The 14055-nt window shown below is 34.0% G+C and overlaps 2 protein-coding genes across 4 annotated transcripts; one reads left to right on the top strand and one right to left on the bottom strand.

Moving 5' to 3' along the window:
• Positions 1 to 205: 205 nt before the first annotated feature.
• Positions 206 to 5410, top strand: LOC123192303 (chlorophyll(ide) b reductase NOL, chloroplastic). 3 transcript variants are annotated; one of them, XM_044604796.1, is made up of 13 exons: positions 206 to 541; positions 1301 to 1369; positions 1858 to 1919; positions 2072 to 2158; positions 2961 to 3028; positions 3124 to 3172; positions 3239 to 3324; positions 3569 to 3626; positions 3851 to 3901; positions 4419 to 4469; positions 4550 to 4591; positions 4951 to 5061; positions 5202 to 5410. In XM_044604796.1, the coding sequence occupies exons 1-13, from the start codon at positions 271 to 273 to the stop codon at positions 5247 to 5249; spliced, it is 1053 nt and encodes a 350-aa protein (XP_044460731.1). In that variant the 5' UTR covers positions 206 to 270; the 3' UTR covers positions 5250 to 5410. The 3 variants fall into 3 exon arrangements, with proteins under 3 accessions (XP_044460731.1, XP_044460732.1, XP_044460733.1); XM_044604798.1 differs by having other exon boundaries at positions 494 to 541; positions 1815 to 1919; XM_044604797.1 differs by lacking the exon at positions 2072 to 2158.
• A 1488-nt stretch (positions 5411 to 6898) lies between these two features.
• LOC123193023 (phospholipid-transporting ATPase 1-like) lies at positions 6899 to 12705 on the bottom strand. Its single transcript, XM_044605779.1, has 8 exons — positions 12290 to 12705; positions 10437 to 12121; positions 10031 to 10337; positions 8808 to 9498; positions 8592 to 8715; positions 8251 to 8470; positions 7469 to 7927; positions 6899 to 7332 (listed from the first exon to the last, which is right to left on the bottom strand). Exons 2-8 carry the CDS (start codon positions 11953 to 11955, stop codon positions 7113 to 7115), a joined length of 3540 nt encoding a protein of 1179 aa, XP_044461714.1. The 5' UTR covers positions 11956 to 12121; positions 12290 to 12705; the 3' UTR covers positions 6899 to 7112.
• Positions 12706 to 14055: the final 1350 nt, after the last annotated feature.

Below are 14055 nucleotides of genomic sequence, written 5' to 3'. Positions count from 1 at the left end.
ATACAATTATTTATTTTTATCAAGTTTCAAAATCAATCAATAGTTTGTATTGATTACCCATAATACCCATTGATATTTGAGGGGTGTATCTCTTAAATTGGTGATTTTAGGGGTATATGAACAGTAATGAAAATGGAGGGAGGTAAAAATAATTTTATAAAATCTCGAGGGGTTCATGTAACACCGTCTTTTCGTACTGCATTCTAGCCAAACCTTTTCTTGTGCATCATCCAAGTGAAGTGGGTAGTTTTGTTTCTGCAATAAACAAGAATGGCCAGCACAATTACTTGCTTATCTTCTCCTCCTTTCCCTTCCAAAACGCATGAATTCTTTTCCCTAGCTCTCTCTAAACCAAACCCACATGACCCTTGCGGTTACTTGACCGTTGGTTCCCGCCGAAACTCATTCACTGTGAGCAAAACTTCTCATTCCTCAACTTTGAGATTAGCTCCTCCAACTGTAAGAGCTGAAGCTGATTCTTATGTCAAGAAAGAGACAATGTTACCTCCTTACAATGTCCTCATCACTGGTTCTACCAAAGGTTTCTCTTTCACCCCTTGATTTTCTATTTATATAAGCACGTTTTGGTTTTCTATGTGGTTATTTCATGCCCACTTGGTATATGATTGCAATATTAGAAGTATTCTGTGCTGATAGAGAAGCTCAATAAGTTTAGACCTTGATTCTTGAATTTTTGTGATTTGTGAACCTCATTTGTGGGCAATAAGAAAAGGGGAATTATGAATTAATTGATCATTTCGGTTGGCAAAAGCATCCAGCTTCTTCGGTTCTGTGGTTCTAGTGAAAGAATATATGTAACTTGCGTTCACATCAATGCTTATTTGCTTATTGTTGGATCAATGCTGAAGGGTTTAAATAAATTTTTAGTTGGAAAATGCATGATGTGTAGCTAATTAGTTAGAAATTTAATTGGTCACAATCGCAGTAAGTTTTCAGAAGAATAGATTGTTTTAGGTGTCTTATGTCTTGCATTTATTTTGGGCAAATTCAACGTTAGTTGGGTTGAAGGGTTAAACGCTTTCATGCAGTTGGTAACTTTAATTTTGTCATTTATGGAAATCATTTTCTCTGTCATTGGTTAAGATTTTAAAAATTAATCATAGATCGTAGCACTTCTCTTTCTTTTCTCTGTCTTTAGAGTGTTTGTTACTGAAGGAACAATATGGTATTGATATTTTGAAGTTTGATTTTTCTCTATTTTTCAGTTTATTTTCATATTTTATCTATTCATCCTATTCTTGTTATCAAATTTGAATTTTCATTTTTTTTTTAAATTCAGGAATTGGGTATGCATTGGCTAAAGAATTCCTAAAAGCAGGTGACAATGTCATAGTTTGCTCAAGATCAGGTGAGGACTTTGGACAAAAATAATTATTCAATTTAACAGGTCTTTTATCTCATGATCAACTATATTTAATTATGTATCTTAGTGTAGATCTTGCTTATGTCATAATGAATTTGGCTAATAGTTGAAAAAAACTGGCCTTGCTAGAGAAATAGTTATTAGGAGGAGAATATTGCTTGCTGTTTGCAATATAAACTGCAATAACCAATCTCATGTAAGATGACTTTAAAGAAGATTGCTAGGAGGAATATATGAATTATGTTGCAGCTTGAGGGATCCCGTTAATATTTATTGACATAAATACACTATCAATTGCTATGCAAAAGTAATTAATAAAATGATAATGAAAAAAAATCCTGCTTGTTATGCACATAAGGTTGTTCTACTTTACATTGTTGAATTGTACAATCAATAAGGAGCTCCAACTTTACTTGCCATTGTGATACAGAATGGCTAATGTTTTACCATGCTTAGTTCTGATTCTTGGACAGCTGAGCGGGTGGAATCTGCTGTTCAGAGCCTGAGAGAAGAGTTTGGGGAGCAGCATGTGTGGGTACCCCCTTCATGACCTGTTTTCCCTTTTAATTTTTCTTTTTAATATATATGTGTGTTTTTTTGTGTAAGTGTTTGCTCCTTCTTTTTCCCCTTAAAATATACTTTTTTTTTCTGGGCTTCCACAGTTTATGAATCTTATCCTTGTTACAGGGTTCAAAGTGTGATGTTAGAGAAGGGCAAGATGTGAAAGATTTAGTTGCATTTGCAAAAAAGAATCTGAAATATGTTGATATTTGGGTATTGATGTCAGATCTTTTCTCTTTATTATTAAATTTGTTATATTTAATCAATTAGGAATTAATCTGACAACATCTCAGTTAGATGGTTTTTTAAAAACTCGCCTTAAGATAGTTCTAGTTATGTGGTTTTATTGCTAGACTAAAATTGCTATGATGAACGTGTGATTTTAATTGTCTTTTTTATCATGCAAATGCTTGATATAAAAACAACATAGCTGCCAAATGAAAAACTTTGGGAAGAACAAAGATTGTTGCTAATAATAATGAAGCATCTTCTTAAAAAATAACTAAGAGTTTAATATTGTTCCAACATTTCTTTGTGAAAGATAAGACTGAGGAATCTATTTTGTCAATCCTGAACTGGAGTAGGATAGAAGAGATCCACATACTTGAACTAATATGGGTAATTTATCCGTTATATTGTCCCATCATCTATAATTCTGAGTAAATTTTGAAAAATAATCTCTAATTTGCAAAAAGGAATCATGAAAGGTTATTTTAGTTATACAAATCTTATTTTGATACACAGTTTGATGCCAAGATATCTACCTTTCTTACTTTACTATCAGTCCTTCTATGGTTGGTTGCTATGTAGTTTTCTTAAAATATGTATAAAAAAAAAAAAAAAAAACAAGATGATTGTCCAGATACACGCACTTGAAAACTTTTACACACACTTTTAATGCAGAATTAATTCACTTTTTCTAATTGTTCTAATCATTTAATAATTCTCTGATCTGTTCAGTGCCAGCAGCTTAGTTCTGCTATTACTCTCTTACACTATGTTGAGAATGATGCAGATTAATAATGCAGGATCAAATGCATATAGTTATAAACCCCTGGCAGACGCTTCAGATGAAGATCTTATGTAGTCATTTAAACTCCAACTTTCTTTTGAGAGAAATAGTGTTTGCCTGTTAAGTGATTCTTAAAGTTGGTTTATTTCTGTGCACTTTCATACAGTGAAGTTGTCACCACAAACACTCTTGGTTTGATGATTTGTTGTCGAGAGGTAAGAAGCTTTATTTCTTCTTAAGTGGCATTCTGAGGCTTACTCTGATACTGAATTGCTAATTAGGCAATTCAAATGATGCGCAACCAACCTCGAGGGGGTCATATTTTCAACATTGATGGTGCTGGTTCAGATGGAAGACCTACACCCAGGTATAGCTTAAAGGTTCATTGAGTGTGACATAGTTTTATGTTTTCTGTTATCTTTGTTTGTACACTGCACTTTCATAATTACTTCTTTTAGATCAAGATCTTCATGTCATATATATTCTATCATCTTTTCTCACAATATCATAGAATGATGGACCCTGTTTTTGTTGCATTATATCGGTGACCAGAATAAACTGCTATATGTTATAAGTTGATGAGTACTCTTCTTTTCCTTTTTTATTTATAGGTTTGCTGCATATGGGGCGACTAAACGCAGTGTGGTGCATTTAACAAAGTCATTACAGGTATATGTCACTATATTTAGCAACATCACAAATCCATCAAACTCAAGAAAATGTTCCAGTTTTATGGTGTTAATGGAATATTTTTGTGTATTATCTTTCTACTTTTTCTCACGTCTTCAATTAGGATGGACTTACTTTTCTTTTCTCTCAAGTATTTGACTATACTGGTTTCTCTGCTAATCTACTATAACTAATGCTGTATTGATTTTTCTTCCTCTGTACAGGCAGAATTGCAGATGCAGGATGTTAAAAATGTAGTGGTGCATAATTTGTCAGTAAGTTTTGCTGTGGTTTAGGTATATGCTATGTTCAAATTTTAGATGTTGAATATTTTCTGTGAACCTAAGTAATTATTGAGTATTCATTATGATATCAAAACTGATATGGCAGATTAATCATGTGTTAGCTTGTCATCAGCCATTCTGTGATATATAGAGAATGAAGTACTTATATATCTTTTTTGGCTGCAAGAATTATCTTGTCTTGTAGGTTACTACATCAAATCTGGAAAATGAATTTGGGAAATGAATGCATAGCAGAGAATTTGGGACACCTTTTTGTACATCATCTTACTAACCTGCAAAAAGTTATATCCGAAGTTAACCTCTGAGCCTGGTTTTTACTAGAGATGCTTAGGAAATGAAAAAGATATCTTTGGCACTAATAATCCTTCATGTTTGTGTACTCACACTATGCATTCTGAGAATCTGAGTGCAGGAGAAATTTTAGACTTGCTGAGAATTTTAACTAAAGAAATTGTGATATTTCTGACTTGTTTTAGTTGGGTTTCAGCCAGGGATGGTAACAACTGATCTTCTGATGTCTGGTGCTACTACAAAGCAGGTTTGATCTATATCTGTTCTTCCCATTGTCCCTCTTTCTGCTGATCTTTGTCTCAACCTAATACATATGGTTTATTGCAGGCCAAGTTTTTCATCAATGTTTTGGCCGAACCGCCTGAAGTGGTAATATTTTCTTCTTCACCCTACCATATAGAGATTATTGCTGTCTTTATGATGTCCCTATTTATCAATATTAGATTGTTTTGTGTTTTCAAAAACTGATTAATAACCATGTCTAGAACTTAATTCATAATCGATGAAATACAAATCCTTGAAACCCTGCAGCCTGTGCTTTGCATAAGAGATAATTACATTCATGATAAGAAAACTGTGAATAATATCCAAATACGGTTAGTTATGTGCATGTGCATGTTGACAATAATGTACGTGAAATATATAGACAGAGATTGCATATTAGCCATGCTCATTCTATCATTCTTGTTTTTTGGGTTTTCTTCAACTGCTGCCTGCTGGGGTAACAGGTTGCTGAGAATCTTGTTCCTAGAATCAGATCCATTCCTGCCAATGGGTCAACAAAACCGACTTACCTACGTTTTCTCACTGGAGTGAAGGCATATTCTCAGATATTCTCGGTGAGCGGAATGCTTTCATTCTTTTCTTTTCAGTTGGAGTAATTATCAGGCAACTGCACAAAAATAAATTTGGATTATGTTCATGCAATGACAATTACTGGAATATTATCAGATATATATTTTGTTTATCAACTTTGCAGAGAATTGCATTTGGTGCAAGAAGAAATAGATATATTGTTGAAGAATGACCAGTCTTGGAGTCTGGAGATGACTTGTGTATTTTTATTTTTTGTTTAAAATTTTTGGCTCTTTGGAATGTAAACTGCTTAATTTTGGGTGGTGTTATAAACAAAATCCTATTCACTCTTATCTTTAACCAAAAGTCTATACAACCAGCATTCAAATCGTATCTTCATCTCCAAGCCTTATTCAATCAAAACGCTACCAAACATATCTATATAGGCAGACTCCATCTTAATATCTACATCATCACTGTATATTCGAGCCGTGAACAAGAGGCGATAATCTATCAAGTGAAGTTTGTTTTGACTGAATCAAGCAAAATCAGCCTTTCTTTCTATCTATAAGACGGTGTTTTCATATTTAAGATGTGTGACATTCATCTCGAAATTTTGGGTTTTTTATTGATATGTTTGGGACATTACTTGAATGTTGTGTTAGGTGAATCTCTATTAAATTGGCCAAATAAAGCAAGCTTCCTCTAGAGAACCCAAGAAGGGAGGAAAAATAGGTTGGCTGAATCATAAGAACAGAGAACAAAGTTGTTAAAAGACAAAACCTTAATAACAAAACAAGGCAACACCATAGTACACCAAAACTTACAGAAAAAAAAAATTCTACCTAGTCCAACAGTATCTAAAATAAAATTGAAAGATTCATTTACAAGCAACTTATTAGTTTGTGAAAATGGTTTAGACATGATTTAACTAACTCTTTTTTAAACAGAGCTTAATGAATCCCGGCTACCCATAAGGTTTTGCCCAACTATATATTAAAAAATGTTGACCAAATAGTGTTTAGGTAGGATTTAGCTAATTTTTTATATATAGTTGGGCAAAATATTAAGATAAGGTAAGATTCACCCACCTATGTCTAAAAAAAGTTGGCTGAATAGGGTGTTTAGGCAGGATTTTTCATATAAATTTTGGTGTTGCATTGTTTTTATTAGGGTTTTGAATTTTACACTTCTATTTTCTCTTCATGTGTTATGCCAGTAATGACACATTATTTAAGTAAGAGCAAGCCAACCTTCCATGTACAATAAAGACTTAAGTAAAATATACCACTAAAATGAAAAATCTAAATCGATATCATGGGAGATGGGAAGATAAAATAACATCACGTTTGTTCACCATTCTTCTTAATAAGTCAATCTGAGTGTCCTGAGAATGTAAAGTTACTTATATTGGCTTGGTAAGCAAGTTCAGGATTACATACATTCTTTAGGGGTGTTTTAGTTTAAGTAATATTTTATTATCAAAATCAAAAGATTATTTTAAAGATAAATTATTTAAAAGATCATTGGATATAAATTATTACTATGATAAAATTTAATAGATATAAATAATTATCGTAAATAGTTAAAATTAATAAAAGACTACTAGTAAATTATTTTACTTAAATGTTCTTGAATATAATTATTTTAAATTTTTTTATATTATTTGTTATGTTAATTAAAAATAAGATTACTTTTACCTTTTTACCTTAAAATTTAATAAATAAGAATATAATTATAATAAAATCAAGATTATCTTGATAATATTTTAATTTATCAGCGGTGACATGGTAAGTTCCAAAACAAAAGTTGTTCCAAAAACATTAACAATAAACACCTTCAAATATTATGTAAAAATCAACTCAATCTACAAGAATTCTGTTCAGTAAAAACAATGCTAATTTACATTGAATAATTAACATGTGTTACAAGAAACCAAAAAATGCAAAGCCTGATATACAATTTACAAAATCCAGCTCTATCCTTCGGATAGCGAACAGTGAAAAGCGGCTACCTCTCACAAGAAGCCTAGAGAAATATGATGACATGTTTAAAAGCAAAAAACATATGCAAATTTGAATAAAATCATATATTATCATCTTTGGGGGGGATTGTCTATTGCATTCATTTCTATTTGTCCAGCTTCCGACCATCTTGATATCCCAAACTTTTCGAATTCTCGTGCAATCTGAACATCCGAAGGATGGTAGTATTGATAAAGATATTTTACAACAAAACGAGGAATAAGCGCTGCGATAACAATAAGCAACAAGCACAACCAAAAAACTCTGGTCCCAGCAATGTGGAAGATTGCCCTGTCGAATTTTACAAGAGCAAGGTCAAGAATTATTGAACAATAACCATATGCATAAACGGAGCGTTAGAAATATGACTAGCATAGGAAGAAATAGAGGCCTAATACGAAATAAGAGATTCCAAAAGAGGGCGTACCAGTAATAAGGTAATGAAGGTATAGCATCTATCACAATGACACAAATGAAAGTTGCAATTATAGAACCCCAGATGGCTGCATGTGTGATCCAATTCCACCGGATGATGTCCATAGCCAGATGTATATTGACCAAAATAACAACTGCAAGTGTCCAAAGATCTCCAATACTTGACACATCGATGGTGCTTTTCCAGTGTGCTAAGAGAGGGATGAAGAAGATTGCCACACTTTGCCAGAAAGTGTCCATCATTGTCGGCCAAAACAATTTGGAGTTGTAGCACTCTTGTCTGTGTCCAGCCCCATAGAGTGGAGGATATTTTAGAAGAGTCCTTCTACTTAGGTCCTTGTCGAGAATGGCGACAACAATTGTCGGCAATGAAGTGTAGATAACAGAATATAGCATACTGCTCCACTCATTAATTGCAGTTGTCAAAGCGAAACAAGTATATAACACATACCTACAAAAACAAGCAATATTATTAGCTGTTACAGCTTGTAAACCTGATATCATGTATGCCATCATATACACAAACTCTTCAGTTTTACTGTAATCAACATTCTTTTTTACGGTCTATCAAGAATATATGATTAGAAGTAGGAGCCTGATTAGCATAAATGGAAGCATAGACAGTTGTTAAAACAGTTTACTACTTTTCCTTGTTACCATTCAATGAAGATGAGATTTAGGAGAAGGTTTCAGCAAAAGTAACAAGCATATTCACATGTAGAACACTCGCATGAAGACAGAATGAGAACATATATTCCAGAAAAACTTACTCACCAAAACAAAGTAAGAACAAATACTGCATTTCGGTAAAAATTGTATAATATCATGTAGCCCATACGCTGATAATTCCAATGTCCATGGACCAACAGAAGTGGAACTAAAAATCTAAACTGGCCCATCGCAAAATCTGATGCCATTACAGCTTGTCGACCCTCTTGGCCACTGATTCCAACTCCCACATCAGCCATTTGAATCATTGACACATCATTGGCTCCTATCAAGGACAAATTAGAATTTCTTATATAAGCCAAAACTACCAATAAAAGAGTGGAAAATTATTATAATAATTCCAGGGAGTATATGGATCTAAAAGAAACCAAGGGAGTGATGATCACCATCGCCAATGGCAAGTGTCATGTCAGGACTCCTGCTCTTTACAAGGGCAACAATTCCAGCTTTTTGCAATGGTGCAACTCGGCAACAGAGCACCACAGAACATTTTTTAGATAGTTGGAAAAGCTGCAAATCAAGATAATTAATCGGCATCAGTTTATGATAATACATCATTGCGAAATGGAAATTAAGAGAAAGGACAGCTGGACAAGGTTTACCTGGTCTTCAAGTTCATTGTCAAGAACATAAACAAGGCTGGTACCATCAATAATCAAGGCTGCTGGTCTTACACCAGCTCCAGAGCTTCCCCCACTTTCATGTGAGTGCCCAGAAACAGTCTCCAGTGCTTCGTCTAACCTTTTTCTACATGACTCCTTGGAGTTACTATTGATTATAATCTGCTTCATCTCGCTTGTAAGGAGCTTTGATGAGTAGCCAATTGATATAGCAGTTTCTTGCTTGTCACCAGTTAAAACCCAAACTTTAATCCCAGCAGTTCTCAGTGACTCAATAGCTTCTGGCACCCCTTTTTGAAGTTTATCTTCAATACCAGAAACCCCAAGTAAGCAGAGATTGTTTTCCACGTTGCTAGCAACCTTGCGAAGCAAAGCAGCTCTACCGATTAAAGCAGTGCTAGCAGCCTCAAAGGAAGACTGCCATTGCTCAAATTCTGAAGCACTTAGTTCCCGAGCACCAATAACAAGTGTTCTCAGACCCAGAGAGGAGTAAGCATGAAGATGTTCTTCAGTTGCCCTTATTATATTCACGTTCAAAGTTTTATTTATCACACTAAACATAGTTGTGTCAGCACCTTTTACAAGGAGTATCACAGTCTTGTTGGGGCAGCCCAATATCACTGACATCCTCTTTCTGTCACTATCAAACTCATGCAAACCCAAAACAGTGAACCTGCACTGACAAAATGGGATTATTCAACAAAAATAGAAACAATAAGATCTGTGTTTCCAAATGAAGTTTTGAAATCAAAACATCAAGAAACAATAATCAACTTTAACTACAACTATCAGTTGAACCACTACTACCCCACACTTTTGCTGCCACGAATGCATTATCAGAAGTGAAACTTATATATTTTTACTGTACAAACGCGTGAGAGAAGTAACTAGCACTTCATTTGTAAAATGCATTAATGGAAATAAATTAAATCCTGTGTAGCATACATTTCAAAAAGCACTTCATCCATAAACACTGAATTTGTTTTCAGCTTCCATTCTTCTGCTAAAATGCAGAGCAGGAACTTCACACAATTTATAGCACACCCAGGCATATCATATGCTTGAAAATGAGATCTTTGTCTTATCCTAAAAATAAGCACAAAGTATTTAGCGGTAACAGTAATGAAAGAAGGTGCAATTGCAATGGCTAAAATGATAATTGTATGAGATCAGCAGCAGAGTGAACTAACAGTATGTCAAATTACCTTTGCCTTTCTCCTTGGATATCAATAACTATATGGCCTGAAGAGCGTTCCACTAGCATAAAACCATAGGCGGCGGCAGCATAAACCAATGCTTGCTCATCCGGCGACTCTCCCTGGTAATCTATCAAATTAACATTAGGATCAGGTGTGTCAATAACAAGAGGCACAATTGTATTGCAAGCTGCCAATGCAAGGAAGAAATTTTGAACGTGTTTTCCTTCCTCTGTATTCTGTCCATTTCTTGCTAATCGAAGAAGATCCGGATCAACCTTCACCTTCATCTTTGGACTCAGAAACTTCCCATCAACTGAATACCATAGAAAATAAGATATCAAATATTAAGCTCTTGTTAAACAAAACCAAAAGTTCTAAGTACAGATACGTGGTCAAAATTAAGTCACCTTACCTTTTACAGAGTATCCAACTTGCTCATTTGGGGAATTGGCTTTGCCACCACTATAATCTACTCCCCAAATACTCGCACATTGAAATTCCATCTTGTTCTCCGTAAGGGTGCCAGTCTTGTCAGAGAATACATATTTTATTTGTCCTAAATCTTCATTTATATTCAAAGCCCTGCACTGAAATCTTGAATGTGATGCCTCATCAAACATATCAGTATCTTGGATCATGAAATACGCCTGGCCAGCCCGGACAAGCTCCATAGAAATGTACAAAGAAATAGGGATCATGATCTGGAAGACAATAACTGACATGAGGAAAGTAAAAACAATCTCCATTCCCCATCCATAATAATTATAGTTATCATCAACTTCACCATCAGGATCAGAAAAGTCTTTTTTCCTATAGAAAGGCATATAATCCAATTCATCCTTGTGACGTTTCAACCAAATAGCCGCCAAGACAGAGACAATCACACACAAAGCAATGAGAAAGATAGAGAGCTTGATGATCTCTGCATTCATACGTGTCTCAAGCCTGCTTCTTTTAGATGGTGCACCAGAGCTGTTAAGCATCGCTTTTGTCTCACGTCCAGCATAAACAACGACCCCAAAAGCCCACGAAGTGTTTTTCAGCTCACAGCCTCGAAGAACAACATTTGAAGGTCCAAGGGATAGCCTTTTCCCATCAACATCCATATTAGCTTGGAAGCCATAAATATTTCTGTTGGGTTTCTCGCACTTAATCAACCCACTTATTCCATCCTGTTCAGGAACCTTCGAAAGAGTCTCTTGCTTTGCATACCGGGTTTTCAAATTTGACTCCCCATCCAAATTAATAGTCTGTACATATGCAACCCCAGTTGCATCACTAGTCGAGAGCAGCACCATATCACATGGAAGAGTTTCATTTGCATGAACTTTGACAATGTCACCAACCTGAATCTCCTTCCATTTCTTTTGCTGAAACTGATCATTCACCAAAACCCAAGCCAATCTATTATTCTCAATTCTATCTGACCTATGCCGTCTATAATCCTCATATGCATCCTTGATGGCTGTAACCAACAGAACAAAGGCTAATGGCAAAACTGAAGCTCCCCGGCCAAAAACTGCTAGCTGTGGGAGCTGATTAAGCACTGCAATCACAAGAAAATATATGTATGCAACTCTATGAAACTGTTCAAACAAATTCTTGGGCAAGAATGTAAGGACTGAATACTTTCCAGTCTGAATCGAATTCCCAGCATACTCAAACCTCTCATTTGTCTTTACAGGATCATTTACATACACCAACCTAGCATCCTCTTCATTGATCTCTTTTTGGGACAGACTAAATGCCTCTGAATCAGCACCCCGAGATCCATACCTCCCAGGCTTCGATCCTGAATGACCTAAACTCGATTCCCTTATCGAATTCCCATAAGAAGCCTTAGAATGAACTGAAGAAACACTTCTTCGCGATGAAGTGTTGAAATTGGAGTCAATATCCGGTAAATTCTCAATCCCACTTCTTAAATCCATCCACAAACTCAATCAAAATCCCTCAAAACTAGCACCTTCACTAAACAGCAACAAGTTCTTGCACATCAATCACTCTAACAGATTCTACCAAACCAACCCCTTTGAGGTCATGATCTAGAGATCAAACCCCTCTTCAGCAACTTGAAGTCAACCATCAACCAAACTCCTGAAATACCCAGATAACGCTTTAAATCAAAAACACCACAACAACAACAAAAATGGAGAAATCAAACAAAACCCGGAATCAAAAACAGCTGAATGATCCAAACCCAAGTAACAAAAACTTATCTTTTGTATCTTGTACAGACAAAAACCACAACTTGAGAAAACTTACTTGCGTGTAAAGCAGGCCATTGCAGAGAGAGAGATAGAAAAAAAAAAAGAGAATTTCTTTTAGAAGGAGAAAGGTGTAAACACATATGTATACATATCCTGAGAGTTGTCCATCGTTGGTGAATCAAATGAAAGTAAAGTCAAAGTCAGAGCAAAGCGAAGATTACAAGAAATGAGGAACCGAGGAGACTAAATACACGTAATTGGTGGCGACAAGAGAGAGAAACAATCAACTAAGAACAAGAGAAAAGTATTCTTATGGTGGTTCATGATGGTTTATTCTCCCCTTCCTTCCAGATGGGCAAGGGGAGCAAAAGGAGGGAGCCGTTGATGTCCAAAAGGAGCCGCTTGCTTCTAGAAGCTTGTCTTAAAAAAAACATGCTAGTTATGGCATGTAGTGTTTTGTGATTTGCATGTTTTTGTTGTCTGAAATTCGATTTTGACCCCTTCAACCTCATCCTCTCCCACACTTCACTTCTTTACCCCCTTGAAAAGATTAAAAGACTTTGATTCTTTACCCCCCTTGAAAAGATTAAAAGTCTGCTTTTCGTTAATTTTCTTTGTTATACTTCTGGTGACAAATTATTATCAGAAACATCAAGTTAAAACAGTCAAATCAATAATAGACTTCACTATACGACCGTACAATACATTAATAAAGTCTAAGAATTTCAAGCTTTTGGATAGACTTGAAAATCAATTAAATAATAATTTCAACAATTAAAGGCAGACTTCAAAAACATCAGCGTGATAAAACTCTAAGAATTACAGATAGCTTAAATGATTAAAAAGAAAGGTTTCATATAAGAAAAAAATATAGATTTAAATTTGTTTTAATGATATATTAAAATAAACTTTTTAATTTAGTAATTATAAAATTAATTATTGAATCTAAAATTTTTCATACTTAATTTATATTAAATAATATAATAATTTAATTATTTTTCATTATCAAATTACCTAATTAAATATTATAAATTTATATAATTTATTTATATATTTCATTGTTCAGGAGGATAAGGTAAGTCAATTTCAATCTTTTCTTTTAAAGGGTTTTTACTAATTAACTGTTGACAAAAAGGAATTAAAGTAGAAACTTTTATTTTCATTTTTTTTAATTTTGTTGGATTGATTTCTATTTTTGGATTATTTTAATATTTGAATTTTTTATTTTGGTGATGGTCTCAGGCGTCAACTAATCCATTTCCTTGTTACTAATTACGTAACTAATGACAGCTTAAGGACTCCCATCTTTCCTTTTTTTAATATTGCCGGGAATTTATTCCCATGACTAGACTCTCAATAATTGCTACCATAAATAAATATTATTTATATATTTATATTAAAAAATAATTAACAACTAAACCACTCACCATTATATTATTATTAATATTTAATTTGTCCCCGTTTAATTGATCATTACCAAAGTTAATATTTTAATTAACATGGATGAGGATGACACTTTAACAGTTACATGTCATTACCCTACAACTAATCTATTTTGACTGAAATAATATTTTATTAAATCAACTTTGGATAAAATTTTTTTACAGTAATTAATAAATCTTAATTACTCTTTGACTTGACTCTACAAATATTTGGTAAATTTTATTTTAATGTCGGTGTGGGGTGCGTGAGTGCTAAAAGATGTAAATATTTGTTGGGTAAAATAAATTTTTTAATTTTAATTATATATTTTATTTTAGATCAAAAGATTCATTCTCACTCAAGGTTTGGTATAAAGACAAATTCATATTTGTAGAGTTT

Source organism: Mangifera indica, chromosome 12, assembly GCF_011075055.1.
Source record: "Mangifera indica cultivar Alphonso chromosome 12, CATAS_Mindica_2.1, whole genome shotgun sequence".
In the NCBI taxonomy this organism is placed as follows: Eukaryota; Viridiplantae; Streptophyta; class Magnoliopsida; order Sapindales; family Anacardiaceae; genus Mangifera; species Mangifera indica.
This window is presented reverse-complemented; position numbering and strand designations above follow the sequence as displayed.

What these genes read in the sequence shown, in the direction of transcription:
- LOC123192303 (XM_044604796.1), top strand. Translation starts at nt 271, where the DNA reads ATGGCCAGCACAATTACTTGCTTATCTTCTCCTCCTTTCCCTTCCAAA. An exon ending in GCTTCAGATGAAGATCTTAT is followed by an intron (nt 3,029 to 3,123) that starts GTAGTCATTTAA and finishes ACTTTCATACAG; the next exon opens with TGAAGTTGTCACCACAAACA. An exon ending in TAGTGGTGCATAATTTGTCA is followed by an intron (nt 3,902 to 4,418) that starts GTAAGTTTTGCT and finishes GTTGGGTTTCAG; the next exon opens with CCAGGGATGGTAACAACTGA.
- LOC123193023 (XM_044605779.1), bottom strand. Translation starts at nt 11,955, where the DNA reads ATGGATTTAAGAAGTGGGATTGAGAATTTACCGGATATTGACTCCAAT. An exon ending in ATCCAAGGAGAAAGGCAAAG is followed by an intron (nt 9,499 to 10,030) that starts GTAATTTGACAT and finishes TTGTCAGTGCAG; the next exon opens with GTTCACTGTTTTGGGTTTGC. An exon ending in CCTTCATTACCTTATTACTG is followed by an intron (nt 7,333 to 7,468) that starts GTACGCCCTCTT and finishes AAAATTCGACAG; the next exon opens with GGCAATCTTCCACATTGCTG.